The sequence below is a fragment of the Sander lucioperca genome, chromosome 2 (genome assembly GCF_008315115.2).
Source record: "Sander lucioperca isolate FBNREF2018 chromosome 2, SLUC_FBN_1.2, whole genome shotgun sequence".
NCBI classification, from domain to species: Eukaryota; Metazoa; Chordata; class Actinopteri; order Perciformes; family Percidae; genus Sander; species Sander lucioperca.
Window position 1 is genome coordinate 36909051 of NC_050174.1, and position 15866 is coordinate 36924916.

Below are 15866 nucleotides of genomic sequence, written 5' to 3' on the forward strand. Positions count from 1 at the left end.
TATGAAAAAAAGTGCGACTTAAAGTCCGGAAAATACGGTAATAGTCATACGTACAAAATACACAAAAAGATCCAAATGTAACGTACGTGTTATGGGTGACATTATCGCGCGATATGGCAAATGTAATCAGATAATCAGTGGTTTCAGAGAACTTGGTCATTGAAACAATCCCTGCTGTCCCAATCTTAATGATTTATCAGAATGTGTAAATGACACACATAGAGAGGGAGTGTAATGCAAAGACACAGCTCAGCCTGAAAAAGCAACACTGTCTCCAACGATCACATTACATCTGATTACCAGTTCAACAGTTCGGTGTTTTATGCACGGTATCATATCAAATTGAACAGATTAAAACAAAGAAACTTGTTATCAACCCAGTGATTACAACAATGGTAACGTATTTCACTCTTTAGTCAGTAAAAAAAACAAAGATATGCTGAGTTGTTGGCTTCTGTACTGGTGCAACATCTGTATCAGAAAATACAGATCACTTTGTGTTATCACAAATGTTATGTTATTCTCATGTAGGCTAATAATAAATAAATATACAACTTGTATGTGATACTGTGATACTAAAAGAGTACACATGTGTGGTTACAATGAACACACCTGTATCAAACTCCAAACTGGTTTAAGGTTTAAGCTGTTTAAGGTTACTTCGTTTCACAAGAATTTGTGTGCTGAGATCTACTGTATCCATCTACCTCACTGTCGCTACTGTACATTCAAAAATGGTTGGTGCCACCTGTAGGTGACAGATTGTACTTTGCTTCTTAGTTACACTGCATATTGTAGGTGTCAGAATTCACATTAAGAATAGAAGATTTTTTACAAATATTGTGTTAGATTGCTGTGTAGGATGAGTTACTCCCATGCATCTTCACTCTTCGCAGCTAAACTACAGTAGATGACAAAAAAGCACTGCAACAGTGTATCTTTTTATGTAACACACATTTATTTTTAGATTTGAGGGATATATTTATTTTTCTTAGGCAGCAACATCCCGTCCCCCAAGTATTTTGCATAAGATGGAGTGTCATCTATGCTTTATGATTATGGGAACCAATGGAAGAAACAAAGGAAGAAAAAGAGATTGACAAAAAGAGGCAGACACAGAAGATGAAAGAGAGAAAAACAGGCAGACAGACAGCGAAAAATGCAAGGTAGATACAAGAGAGGATGGGCAGAAAATGAACGACTTCATGAGGAGAACCAAAGAAAGGATTATTACTGTATTCACTGTATGCAGCATTTTCTTTACACGATTACTGCACTGCACTGCAGAGGTATTAATACTGTGTGATTTCCCAAAAGGGTAAGACAACTTAATGTAGTATGAAAATAAGATAAAAAAGCAAAGGTTTTAGTGAATGCATCAGTATACCGTACAGTATGTAGGAAGTATTAAAGTTGCCAAGAGAGGATGAAAGAAGACAGATTTCCTATTCTCTGTCCAGTATTGTTTCCCTGTTCACACTTTATCCCGCTGCGTCTACACAAAATCCCAGGCTTAAACTTGTAAAAAAAAAAATCTCAGCTGTCAAACGTTGCAAATCTATAATCATTTCAGGTGCAGGATACAAGCTCTGACAGAGAGAACATTTTTGATTAAATCTATACCGTCAACCATATCCAGCAAAGAGCTCTTTCGTAAAGGTCCGGACAAAAAAAGCACAAAGTTATAAAGTGACAATGAACTACAAACTGTAAGACTGTTTCTGGGTGGGCCTCTGGCTAGACAAGGTACAAGACTGTACTCAAGGTGTGCTTTCTCTTCCTTCCTTAAAGTGCTCATATTATGCTCATTTTCAGGTTCATAATTGTATTTAGAGGTTGTATCAGAATAGGTTAACATGGTTTAATTTTCAATAAACACCATATTTTAGTTGTACTGCATATTGCTGCAGCTCCTCTTTTCACCCTGTGTGTTGAGCTCTCTGTTTTAGCTACAGAGTGAGACCTCTCACTTCTGTTCCATCGTTGTCACACATGTGCAGTACTTAGGTAAGGACTACTAGCCAGTCAGAAGCAGAGTATGAGGGAGTGCCATGCTAGCAGCTAGGCGAGCATTATAACGTGTGTTCCAAAGTGACCACGTTTGTCTCTGAAGTAAAGGCTGGACTACAACAGAGCTGTTTGGAGCAGTTTGTGAACAGTGTTTTCTGTTGGAGATGGTAAGTCCCTTTGGGCTGGACTTTGGGCTTTTTCACTTTGTAAACCTATAACATGCACAAAAAAGATATATACCACAATAAAGGAAAGGGAAAAAGCCAAAAAGCAGAATATGAGCACTTTAAGTGTCCTAGTTCAGGGAACACCTCCCCCATTGTCTAATAGAAGCATTAGTCTTCTGTGAAGTGGCACTTGACCAATTGCTTGCCATTTTAAAGGTCAATAGGGAACGTTGTAATGAATTCAATTACTTGTTGAGCACTCTTACCAGTACAAACCTTAATCCTTGTCAGTTCGGGATGATTAATAAAATGTATTTATTTAGTGTAGTGTTACCGCCCGTGCAGACAAAAACAAGTATTTTGGGAATGTCTTCAACTTAAACAAATCTGCATTCTGTATAACTAGACGGTATATCATCCTGATTAAAGCTAACTTGTAAATCCACTAAGACTAAAGTCCATTCGCGCTGACAGAACTCGACAATATTTATCTTTAAGGTGAACTGAAAGACACGCAGGCACATAGAAACAGACAGAAACAAGCATATGAATCAACATCTTAACATTAAGTTTGCACTCAAGGACATTTGCGCGCACGCAAACGCACACACGTACACACAGATGTGCGTGCTCTCTAATGGATAAGACGTCAAACAGAGTCAATTCCCCAATCAATGCTATGGCTTTCTGGGACTTGCCTCTGTGAAAATAATGTCTTCAAATTATCAATATCTGAGCATGCTTCAGGTCTGTTGCACACATGTACACATGCACACTTCTACTCGTTATGTGGTCAGCTTGAGGATAATGGAGGTGGGTGAAGAAGTAAAAGTGGTAAAAGGTTTTTGATTAACTGCATTGATTCATAAAAGAATCACTGGAGGGTTAGACTGGTTGTGTTTGTATAAAACAAGATTAGATTGCAGAATGGTAAGCCTTGAGGAGACACGTATGGTGGTAATCCTTCAATGTAACATTTCCTGGCGTGTTATCCATACTTACAATGGCAATTTAATATTAAAAATAAAGGTTTCACTTCTTATTGAATTTACTTTTTGTTACCGTTTCTTCCACTCTGAGCAGACCACAGGGTTCAAATCATATGCTCAGCATATGCTTGCAAGGTGCATATTTGCTGCAACTTCAACTGTAGCACTGCATAATAAATGCACATACTCGAACATAGAAAACCACGTGTGCACACACTCACACACAAACACGCACACACAATCTGTCGGACATATTTTCCTGCCCAAGGAAGACACAAAACATCCCTGACAGCCTATAAATTGTAGTCAAACTCAGGTACACACACAAGCATAAGTATGTAGCTGGCAGCAGCGGGCAGGTATTAAGTTAGAGGGGCATGGGAGGAAAGTGCTTGTCGTGCAGAAATTTCCAACAATAATGACAGGCCCATTAAGTTAATTTCACATTGACAGCCTGATGCCTCCCTAGGAGGATTCACATACCGGAGACAGTTTCAGGGACCATCGCCTGTAGCTTCATACATCGTGGTAACTCACCAAGAATACAGGTTCAGCTGCTGCTACTGAAATAAAAACCGTTCATCTGCATGTAGTGCCCGTTGCAGCATTCAATAACTGACAAAAACTCTAACGTTACACAATACACACACTGCGCTGCTACATTCACAGCTATAAGTTACTGTTAACTTAATGTATTCGGCACACGCTCACTCGCTCTCTCTCTCTCTCTTTTCCTCTCTAACGTTTTGCATGCAACATACGCACTACGAGTTATTCCTTGAAGGAGTTTGCTACTTGTATAACGTCTTAAAAATACATTTAGAATGATTAGCACTGGCGAGAACTGGGCTTGTAACACAATGGCAGAAACCCTGCGCTCCGACCACCAACTGCTGGACAGCTTTTACAAAAAAGCTAATGTAACATACTTTACCTTGGGCACCCCGCCCAGGTAAATTGAGACCCGCCCAGGTAGATAAAATCCAAATTAAGTTTTTTTCTCCAACCAACGATGTATTTTTTTTTTTTTTTTACAGCGCACACAGAGGAGCTGCCTCCAGCCCCTCCCCCTCGTGAAGGTTAGTGCCGCGTACATGACAGCGTCAACGTTGCACTTGCTCAGAGAGGCTATCGTTACGTTAGTAGTAGCATGTTGCTGGTGTTCTTGTCGTGGGATTAACTGTACTAATAAAACCGTTGAAACAACGCAGCCACGCTGCTGTGAAAGCTCCCCGAACGTCATTTATCAGAGTGTGGTTGTTACCCCTCTCCGCGGCAGTCTCCTCCACTCCATATATTTATAACAGAGCTAGCTAACTGGAGCTAACTGCTAATCAGAGCTAATCGTTGCTAACCGAGCCTTTAGTTCTGCATGCCTGTATCCATTAACTGTATGTATGGACTTGAGTCTGAATAAAACCCTTCATTTTATTAAAATGGCTGTAAAAGTTTTAAACTACAACTCAGAGTTGTTTGAATGACAGAAATCTGCTCAGATGAGATCTAAATGACCGCATCAGGACATGTATAGTATCTGCAGAAAAAAGCACGTTATGGCTACACTTTTTTGTCATTTGTTTAAAATTGAACGTGCAATTTGTTGTATTTTAGCAAAATACTGAAAGCAGCAGAAATGCAGAACTAACTAGGCTACATTTTAAAATTTATTTATAACAAGTTATATCATTATCGCGATATTCAACAATGTTAGGGCACATATTTTCCTCGTATCGTGCAGCGCTAATAACTACCCTGAAATAGTGCCAAATGCAGCATGGTGTCGCAACATTTTCATCATCTTTTAGTCTTATTTGTTTAATATGTAAATAGTTATTTCATTCTAAAGTATCTGATAATGTTATGTAGTCATTCTTTTCACTTTCATTTGACTAGTTTATAACTGAACCCATTGGTACTGAACCCAGCCATTACGCGTTGTGCCGTCACATCCTGTGCCACCCAGCCACAAGTAAATTCTCAACCTGTGGGAAACACTGAACTTCAAATAAAAACTTATTTCAGTGCAGTCCCACAGAGTGTCTAAAGGTCTCACTTGACAGCAGCTACTTAAGTCCTGCAGAGCTTAGGGAAGGGGGAAAATTAATCAACTGAATCTAAAGAAATACTGTATATTGCATTACTTATACAGCACGTTAGGGTGCTCTGAATAATCTCAACCCACACATGCATAGATAAAACAGCGTATCCTGTGCATCCTCATGCAAAGTTCCACAGTAAAGCAGGTGTAAACAACCACACTATATACATTCAGATACACACACAAAAACAATTGGATTACAATATTAATTGAAATGCAAATGGTCGACATGTAAGCCCAGGCAGTTGTGTGCTTCAACATCACAGAGACTACTACTATAGTGTTCTGTGAGAAACTCTGATAAAGCCAGATCAAAGGAGAGTGGAGAAGATCTATTCAAGACCTCCCACAATAGCCCTTCTTAAACAGCACCTGTAACTAGCTTATACAAGCACATGGATGAATAAAGATGAGATTTTAGGCTCCAAATGTCTGTTAGCAAGCCTTTTTAAGGCACTGAACAGAGTCTATTAAACACAGGATCACTGATGCACCCACACATGCTCAGATACACAGATGAATATACACTCATTCACACACATTATATTACACCCCTCTGCTCAGGTGATGAGGTGAAAAAGTGTATTTTTTCAACTAAATCTGGCTAATTGTAACAAAATATCAAGTCAACAACCATGTTTTACACCAAGGAACATTGTTTAATTATTTTGAACACTTGTCTGCTGGGATTTGATGCTGCACATCCACCTTTTTCCTAAATCTCCTCAGTCCCCGTCTGTCATCTCCAATTCCGCTCACCCATCCATACAAAGCCTCTCTTCCCTTATATTCTGTCTCTTCCATTCACCATCTACCTTTCCTTTCGCCTTCTCGCATTCCTTTCACTTGGTCTCTTCACCTTCACCCTTTTGTGCTACACTCATGCTATACACAACACGGACCCCTATGATCCACTCTCACTCTCTAATTTCTTTCCATCTCTTGTTGTCAATGTCTTGTCATCCCCCGTCCTTCATTTTCTGTCTTGCTCTTAACCATTTATAAATCGTTGCTTTCTCTCTTTCAACACACTTTCTTTGTCACTGCCGCTTCCAATTTCTGTCTCACTCTCTGTGTGCATCTCTTTAACATCATGTTCCTGTTTTTCCCGCCTCCATTTTTATCCTCCCCTCTTTGCGCATCCCCCTACTTCCAAAGCTTAGTGTTATGCCATACTTCTCTTAATTTTTGACTTCATCTTTCCCTGTATCCCATCTTAAAGCCTGCCTTACATCCACTGGGTTATGCATTAAGTACACTCACATGTGGCATAGCAGTTTTTCCATCGTTTTGTGTCCTCACACCTTTCTACTAATCTCCCTTTAGAAAGTGGCAGGATAGCAGAAGAGCTGCCTGACATATTTTACTAAACCTCCCAGGGCATCCATTTTTTTTTAGTTAATTCCCACTCTCCCTTCCCCTGTGTTCTTTTACCTTTAGCAGGCGTACAGATGGCAGGAAGGCTGCATGGCACAGTTTTCTGATGGTCCAGTTGATTGGCCGTGGCGCATCCAGCTGGTTCATGGTGCCCGCTCTTCACGGTGCAGCCACTGGTGCCCGGCGGCTTTTCCCGGGACCAGGATCAATCCTGCCCCACTAGGGGAGCAAAAATGGGAGAGGGTCTCCAACTCCAACTGCCGAAAAGCACGCAAGTCCCAGGGCATGACCCTCCACGGACAACCATCAACCACTACCGCCACCACCTTGAAGCCTTTACTCCACCAAGCAGATGACGCTCTCACCTGGGCAGCTCTGTGCCCACCCTCCCCCCCCTCCCTGCCCTCTTCTCCTCTCCGGGCCGCACAGATCCAAAGAGTCCGAGGCAAGCCAAACCTGGAGCACCAAGAACATCTGATTCCTCTTCCACCAGTAGCCGGAGTGTACTCGGCTCTGGCGCGAAGAAACCCAGAGTGTAATTTCCCAAACAACAATGAGCAGAGCGCAGCAATGCACGACAGAGATAAGAGCGTGTGGGGTGAAAGGGATGCAGGTAGAGAAAGAGAAAAAAGAGAAAAAGAGATGGAGAGGAGAGACGAGCCGAGCAGTGCAGTGCAGTGCAGTGCAGTAAAAGCGCAGAGGGGAGAGGAGAGGAAAGGAGAGTAGCGCAGAGCGCATAAACGGAGCAGCCTGACAGGCAGCGGCTTAGATTTGAGGCTGCAGGCACACTACTGTCTCTAAGATGAGAGGAGGAGAGAGAGAGGGAGAATGGAACACAGAAAGACAGAGAGATGGAGGGAGAGGGTGAATGGGGAGACATAAAATAAGAACCAACACTGATGAACAAGCTGAAATTGAAACTATGGGGGTAGGATGCAAGAGAAAAAGATGCTTCTGCGCATGGGAAAAAAAAGACGAGCGATGGAGAGACAGACAGATAGAGAGAGCGAAGGCAAGATGGAGAGAATGGAAGGAAAGAGATGTGAGAGGCAACGTATGGTAGTCAAAAGGGAAATGGGTGAAGCACTGTCTTATATATGCATTCAGATGGAGCTCGAGGACGGAACCACATGAAACAACTTGGTAATGTGGCAGCGGAGAGGAGTACGACCTACTTACTGATTTGCACGTGGGACATATTTATACATAAAAGCTCTAAAGTGGTTAAATTGATGTGATACTTATGTGTCATATTCCATATTGTTTGCTGTATTGACAAGAATGTTGCGCTGCAATTACGTTAACAGAAAAGACAATTAACTCTTTTCTTAATTTTCAAGTATTTCTTTTGACCTTTAATCAGTCAATCTTTCCATTTTTATTTGTCACATGAAATCGTAAGGTACAATTCCAGTGAAATGTTATCCCATCACCTCCTTCAACTTGGCAGAAGGTGGCCGTCAGATCGGCACACAGAAAACGAGTCACCTGGTTGAATGGCACCGGCACTCCAGGATCCAGCCAAGTCTCGGCGAAAGGATGCCACCGCTCCTGACATCCTGCTGGAAACCGGCCGAGGAACGCAGGCCACCCAGCTCACCGTCCTATGCCTACACACTGGCCAACAGGATGCCCAGCAGTCGGTGTTCAATTCCTCCATTCTTGCCTCAGTGTCACCTCTGATGTAATGAAGATGAAGATGAACGCAGATTGTTCTCGTTTGTCCACGTAGTCCGGATCGTAGCCATAAATCGTAGCTGATAGCCATCTTCACCTTTTCCTCAGTGTTTACTCTGATTTTTACATTTGAAAACTTTGACCGGCCATGTTAGCAGAGTCAGCAGGAGACTGGTGAGTTGATTTCCCTATCCTGATGAGTGACTCTTAGTCATGACATGGCCACAGAAATGGTTTTGCTAGCTTGAGCTCATCTTCCTCGGTGCTAGCTAGCCCAGGCTAGCAGAGTCGGCAGGACACTGGCAAGTTGATATATACAATCCTGATGAGGGACTCATAGCCACATGCCATCACCATCCAACGTCAACCACATAAAGCACAACTAATATTTGTAAAATAGACTATTAATGAATACATTTTACAGAGCTGATGGAGAGGCGACTGGAGAGGTCTGCACCTACTAGAATGGCTCCTTCATTAATTAAGACCCAAATTACAATTTTGACCTGATTACAGGTGTATTCACAACATACCCAATGCCTTAGATTAACAGGGTTGATAAAGGCTAAATGATTATTCTCACTGTTTCAGTTGCATTAGAAAATTGCATTTTGTAAATGTTATTGATGCACACGCTACAACCATCCATAGAGCTGTTCTGTAGGACCTAGAACATATCCACAATGGCAAACCTTATCAGTGAAGTAATGCTTTTTTGAACTGAATGCATACCAACAACAACAACAAATCTTTTTGTTTGTTGGTGCTTGGTGTGCCTTTATTTCTATTTCTAGCCACGCCGACTGTTTTGTCTCCAGCGAGTTACTGGTTCACAAACACTCAAACACCCAAATGCTTGTCAAAACAAAAAAATATGAAACACATAAATTAACAACTCTGTGATATATTTGCCATGTTTGGACTGGTTGAGTAGGGATTCAGTGTGATGTGATTCTCTGGTGTGGGGATAAAAGCACTGAGGGTTTAGAGGTGTTGAAGACAACACATGGTAGCTCCTATTAGAAATACTACACATCGTCACTAGGGCTGTCACAATCATGAATTTTAGTTTTACGATTAATTGTCATACAAATAGTTGAAATGAACGATTTAATTGTCTATTTGTGTTCATGTTATGCCACACAGCAGCATCTGGCGTGTCAGGCTTTGACACTCACCTTCTGCTCTCTGTGTCTTGTCGTTCTCAAAATTGCCAAGTTTTTAAGAAAATTTGGATCGTGCAACAAGGCAGGCCTGCTTGGTTCTTTCGGTGAATGATTGTAAAGATTTACAAAGAATAGGTCTACAAATGGGAGTGATTTAGCTTAGCGCTGCCCAAGACGATTGTGATTGGTTTAAAGAAATGGAAAAAAGCCCAGAGCGTTCCTATCCTAGAGTGTATCTGTGGTGTGGCCAGACCTTACGCCACAGTGGAGTCTGGCTAGGGCTGGGACGGTATGGATTTTTTCTTACCGCGGTTGAAAAGCAAGAAAATCCTGCGGTAGAGCGGTATACCGCAACCCCCTTACGAGAGTAGAGTAAGTTAGAGCGAGAATGGCAGGGTGCCTTAAGTGAGTGACGTCAGTGCCCGTGTGGTCGCTCAAGGAGAGCGAGCGGTAACGGAGAGTAGCGTTTGAGTGCTGCTGTGAGGAGAAGCGAGAGGAAAAAGAGATAGCAAAGCTAATGTAAAGTGAGTTTAAAGTGAACAATAAAACAACAAGCTAGAGCTTCTCAAGACACGGTGGCTTTATCTGTTGTCAATGCTGCCGGTAAAGTGAATGGTGTTACCCTGAAAAAACATCGGCTTAAACCTTACAACATGTTGCAGCCCGAGTGCAGCACGTCTAGCAGCTGAGCAGACAGAGAGCAGAGAGGGCGACTCGACAGTCCGCTAACTTGTTGCTCTCTCTACCAATATAAGCCGCTCTGTTTTAGGCTACGAAACGTGCATGCAGGCTGAAATTCAACCGTGCCCTTTTAGGGGTCATCCCTATGTTCCCCGGGTCCTATGTTCCCCGGGTTAGGGTTAGGACAGCCCGTAGGCCTACATAGGCCTATTTGCCATGGAATTTGGCAGTAATGGTGGAAAAAGTAACAGACCGGGGAACATAGGACCCTTTATTTGAAAAAGGGTCCTATGTTCCCCAGTCTCATACAAAGATGGGAACATAGGACCCAGGGAACATAGGACCATTTTTTTGAAAAAGGGTCCTATGTTCCCCAGTCTCATACAAAGATGGGAACATAGGACCCGGGGAACATAGACACGCTCCCCCGTTTTATTGGGATAAAGCTGTAAAAGGAAACTCCGTTAGCTGCTAGGCTAATGTGCAATGGTAAACACTGCAGCTGTAACGTTAATGTGTCTACCTCAGCTGAGAACGGAGAAATGAGAAATTGCCTTTCCTATGGTAGGAAAGGCAAAGACATTTCTCCGATACAAGACATTACACAGGTAGGCTACTCTCGCATATAGGCCTAATAGTCAACACGAATGGAATGTTATTATGTGTCATGGAACATTGCACTCCCCAACACGCGAAAGGTCGGATTTGCTCTATCTTTTGATACTAAGTTTTGTTTAGAAAACCTTGAATCCATGTAAGACACAATGTCATCAGACACAATCCATGTCATTAGAATCAATGAATCCATGTCATTAGACACAACGTGCACACATGTGCAGGCCAATGTTTTTTTGCGGTGATGACGGTGACGAGCTCAGACCCGCGGTAGGCGTCACGTGACCGCGATATTGCGGTAATGCGGTAATGCGGTAATGCGGTAATGCGGTAACCGTCCCAGCCCTAAGTCTGGCAATGCGAGCCTACTATAAATGTAGCTGCATTAAGCATTAACGTATCTGAACATACTGTACCTGTGCAACAAATGCTTTAGCTTAGCTGGGGTATTAAATCCAAACAAATACAAGGTAAGCTTATAATATGGACATAGAATAGAATAGGAGCAGTTTGTCATATATTTGAGCGTTCATAAAAGGGAACCTTGAGGAAAAATGAAGCACAAACGTAGTTAAAGCACCTCATTTAGTGAAGCAAGACAGACTATCAGAGTGTTCACTGAAGGAAAATAAAAGAAAAAAGAGCAATACGCAATGAACCGTGTTTTTCTCACTTAAATTAAAGTTAAAACAATAGCTGCAGCAATGCAACACAAAATGATGAAACATGAATGACAGTGCCATATTCCTGGAATGGTTTTCTAATACATCAATGCCAGTATAGAGTATCTCACTGTAATGTAATCGTCCTAATTACTCTTTTGGGTCACCACGTCACAGCAAGTAGGTGTTTTGCCCTGACAGGGACTGTCATTAAGAATATCCACCTCGCCCCTGGGAACCTCCGAGACCTCTGGGAGATCTCTCTGTCAACAGTACATCTCGTCACTGTGGAGACAGGTGTGTGTGTGTGTGTGTGTGTGTGTGTGTGTGTGTGTGTGTGGGTGTGTAGTAGGAAGAGCATGAGTGTGTGTGTGTAGTAGGAAGAGAGCATGAGTGTGTATGTGTGTGTGTGTGTGTGTAGTAGGAAGAGAGCATGTGTGTGTGTGTGTGTGTGTGTGTGTGTGTGTGTGTGTAGTAGGAAGAGCATGAGTGTGTATGTGTGTGTAGTAGGAAGAGAGCACGAGTGTGTTTGTATGTGTGTGTGTGTGTGTGTGTGTGTGTGTGTGTGTGTAGTAGGAAGAGAGCATGAGTGTGTGTGTGTGTGTGTGTGTGTGTGTGCGCAGTAGGAAGAGCATGAGTGTGTATGCGTGTGTGTGTGTGTGTGTGTGTGTGTGTGTGTGTGTGTGTGTGTGCGCAGTAGGAAGAGCATGCGTGTGTGTGTGTGTGTGTGTGTGTGTGTGTGTGTGTGTAGTAGGAAGAGAGCATGAGTGTGTGTATATGTGTGTGTGTGTGTGTGTGTGTGTGTGTGTGTAGTAGTAGGAAGAGCATGAGTGTGTGTGTGTGTGTGTGTGTGTGTGTGTGTGTGTGTGTGTGTGTGTGTGTGTCCGTGTCCAACCCTCTCACTTCACACTTCTCCAGCTCACCCCATTAAATGCTTCAGCAAACTCAGGTCAGTGCATCACTCTGCACTTTCTGCATCCTGACTCTAGATGGCAACCTTCTAATGCACAATACCCATCTCAGCCTAGGGCCTATAACTCAAACCTGACTCATATATAATGCTGCAATAAGAGTTCTGAATCAGTATCAAATGGCAAGTTACTTTACTACAATAGGACTAAAGAGATTGCCTTTTAGTGCTAAAAGCATCAGGATACTGAGCAGATGAAGTCAAGTCTGCATTAGTTTACTTCCAAACAAGCAACATGCACACTGCACCCACCAGGGGGCACCAGTTCAACACACCTGCTGCACATAGTGTCTTGTTTGTTTTATGCTCTCACTCTTTTTGGCTACACTAATTATCACAATGTTAAAAGGCATTAAAGCACTGGCAAAACACAAGGCCAAGACAAGACGAGATTTAATTCTCTCAAAGTGATTCATTTCTCCCATTGGGAGCTTAACTTGGCAGATGAGGGAGGCAATTAACTGTGAATTACTTAAGTGCTTCAGAGCTAAGAGCTTGTATCAGATGGTGAAGGCAAAACAATACATATCCAAAAAATGTTTTGTCACTCGCATTTATAGATGAAGTGGAAAAACAAGTGTAACATGGTAATTTATCTTGGAGCAGGTTAAGATTGAGGTGAATGGCATTTGTATACAAGAATCACAACATAATATACAGTACATTAGACTTTAACAGATGCCGGCCTGGAAGCACGATTACTGTGCCAACTAAAGTCACTTTGCTCTACTGCCTGTAAATATCGATTTATGTGGTATTATGTAAATGTAAGAATGTGTTTGTGTGTGCATCGGTGAATGTCTGAATAATTTACTCACAATCCACAGTCGTGAAAAATCGGCTGTATGAATGTGTGTGAGAGCACATTTATGTGTAATTAAACTGAGTGGGTGTTCCCTGTAGTCCACTTCTACTCTAAGACTTTTTTTTGCTACACGTAGACCTTGTGACATCACCTATCTGAACTGTGACAGTAGTGAGAAAGAAGCCCATTTCCACCTGTCATTCAAACAAAGCCAGGGGCGACTGGGAAGCTGCTCGCTGATTGAAAATGTGAACCCTCTGTTGGCATTTCTGTGAAAAATGCTTGTGAAAGAGAACAGTGGGTGTTTCTCTGAGTGAAAGAGATAGATCTGTGGAATATTATTGTTGTATTTTATGCACAACCTTTTAATTTGAGTTCTGTGAAAAAAATGTACTGAAATGAACTGAACAAGCAAGGGGAGAGCGAGAGGAAAAAAAGTATGTTAAGTATGTGTTACATATCTGCTCTGTAAATCAATTTCCCTGTGTTCTCCTTTGAGAAAAAAAAAACAAATTAACAAATAAACCAAACAGAAACCAAATTTGATTCCTCTCATAAAGCGGTGATTCAGTTGACAGAGTATCTTGCTGATTCAGCTCCCATTTGTTGTGACTCAGAACAGCTAACATACTGTCCACTAATGGCGCTTACCCACTGCTAGTACTAGCTCGGCTCGGCCGCGGTGCCCCGTCCTCCATTTTTCCATTGCAGATTTAGTACCACCTCACGGCTGAGGTGAGCGTGGCTGGTCGTCATAGCGGCGGCACAGGAAACTGCCGTGACCTAATGCGACACACACACAGAACGTCGAAGGTGTGTTGTTTTTGATTCTCGGTATGTGGCTGTTGTCGTAGGCAGAAGACTAATTTTGTTTCAAAAGATGCTGGAGGCAGCAAAAAAAAAAAAAAAAACACATGAATGGCGGGGTTGTTCAGGACACCCCCGTCTGTCGCTAGCAATGATGAGGCAGTGATTAGTGACGATTCTCTCTGACCAATCAGTAGTCTTCAGGTTTTCACGACACCTTTTGGTATCGCCTCAGCTCGCTTGGAACTTCGACGGAGGCGATACTAAAAAAAGTACCTGTTAGGTAGTACCGCGTTTTTTTTTCCATAATGGAAAAAAACAAAAAACGCGATTAGAGTCGAGGCGAGTCGAGTAGGTACCATGTAATGCCCTGAGAAAAAAAACCTTCACGGGTACAGTTGTTAATACCTACATTTAAATTGTAGCTTTGCTCAAATAAATGAATTATTCTTTTATTTGTGTTTATCTGAGTCACACCAAATTACTATCAAGAGTTTTCCAGGATTTATACTCTACTTAAGACATCTACTTCTTTGTTGTAGCTATATTCTTTCTTTCTTTATAAGCGTAGAACTGAGTGACGTGATTAAGGGTATAATGCTCTCAGTCAATCATGGAGAAAAAAGTACACATGGTACCGTTAAGTGTAGATGACTGCCTCATTCAAATAGACACACACAGTTGTAAACTATGACACACAGTTTTTCAGTAAAACAAATGACTTTAGGTATGTGATAACAAAGTTGTCTGTTCTTAGATTGATGGTGCCAAAAGCCTCTGTCTTATTTGGCCTCCTCTCCCTCTTCTCTGTTTGATCCAAATCTCCTGGAGGATTCTCTATAAGTGACAGTTCAATACCTCCCTCCATATGCACTCAAACAAACACACACACACATCTACCCCCTGCTGCCTTTGCCCTGAGGAAGCAGGAAGACCTCTGCTGAGTCGGGTACACTCTTCCATCTGGAGAGAGGCAATGATTATTAGCCTGCGGGATGGAACCACACACAACACACGCACACACGCGCACACGAACACACACGAACACACACACACACACACACACACACATTCTTACTCTCAAAATGTGTTGCTTTCTCCACTTTTTTGCTACTCACCATCACTCACTATCTGAGTTGTGCAACTAATCATAGTGATGCTAATATGCTCATGCCCTATTGCAGTTGAATGCTTCCTAAAACGTCTGTAACAAGCCTTTAACCTTATAAACTCACATTTGTTACTCCTGTCCCACAAGTTGTCGCAGAGTATCTGTCTTCACATACCTGACATCAGGTCCACATTTTTCAGCTCTGACATTTAGGCCTCTAGCATTAAAGGGAAATGTTATCGGCAGGTGCAAACAACTGTTGATAAACGGCAGCAGGTAACAGACTGAGAAGATGGCACTAATTAAAAGTAATGACCTGCAGGGGGTGGCCATGTGCCCATCCTTTATCACAGCATAACAGTTATTTCAGCTGAGTAAAGTTCAGTTTATTATTTAGATCCTTCAGCCTCTGAACACCACATAATTCACCTGCCAAATCAAATTTACCTGAGCATACAGTCTAATCTGAGGGGATAAAAAAAAAAGTTTCAATATCTTCTTAAACATAATTAATAAAATGTCTCCTAGACCTTCACATGGGCATATTCATTTTGTTAGGCCAATTCAAGTTCAGTTAATTTCAATGAGTTAAATTTGCCAAAGATAATGTGTTCTATAATACAGGAGGACTGTAACGTTGCATCGTGAATCGGCTAGAAAATCAATTTTATTGTGTAAGATTACAACCGGTTGAGATTTTTAAAACTGAATCGCGAGGCAACAGCCTAGTA

At 42.0% G+C, this 15866-nt stretch overlaps 1 protein-coding gene across 10 annotated transcripts in view; it reads right to left on the bottom strand.

Annotated features, from left to right (window-relative positions):
• Positions 1-15866, bottom strand: part of trpm3 (transient receptor potential cation channel, subfamily M, member 3) — a 176396-nt gene that overhangs the window by 136943 nt on the left and 23587 nt on the right. For 3 of the 10 annotated variants that reach the window (XM_031305968.2, XM_031305962.2, XM_035996804.1), the window contains exon 1: positions 6699-7583. The exons of 6 other annotated variants lie outside the window; for them this stretch is intronic. In XM_031305968.2, coding sequence (XP_031161828.1) covers positions 6699-6788 — 90 coding nt within the window. In that variant the 5' untranslated portion in view covers positions 6789-7583. Of the gene's footprint in view, positions 1-6698; positions 7585-15866 lie in introns of those variants that run through there. One more of the 10 variants, XM_031305964.2, reaches the window with a different exon arrangement.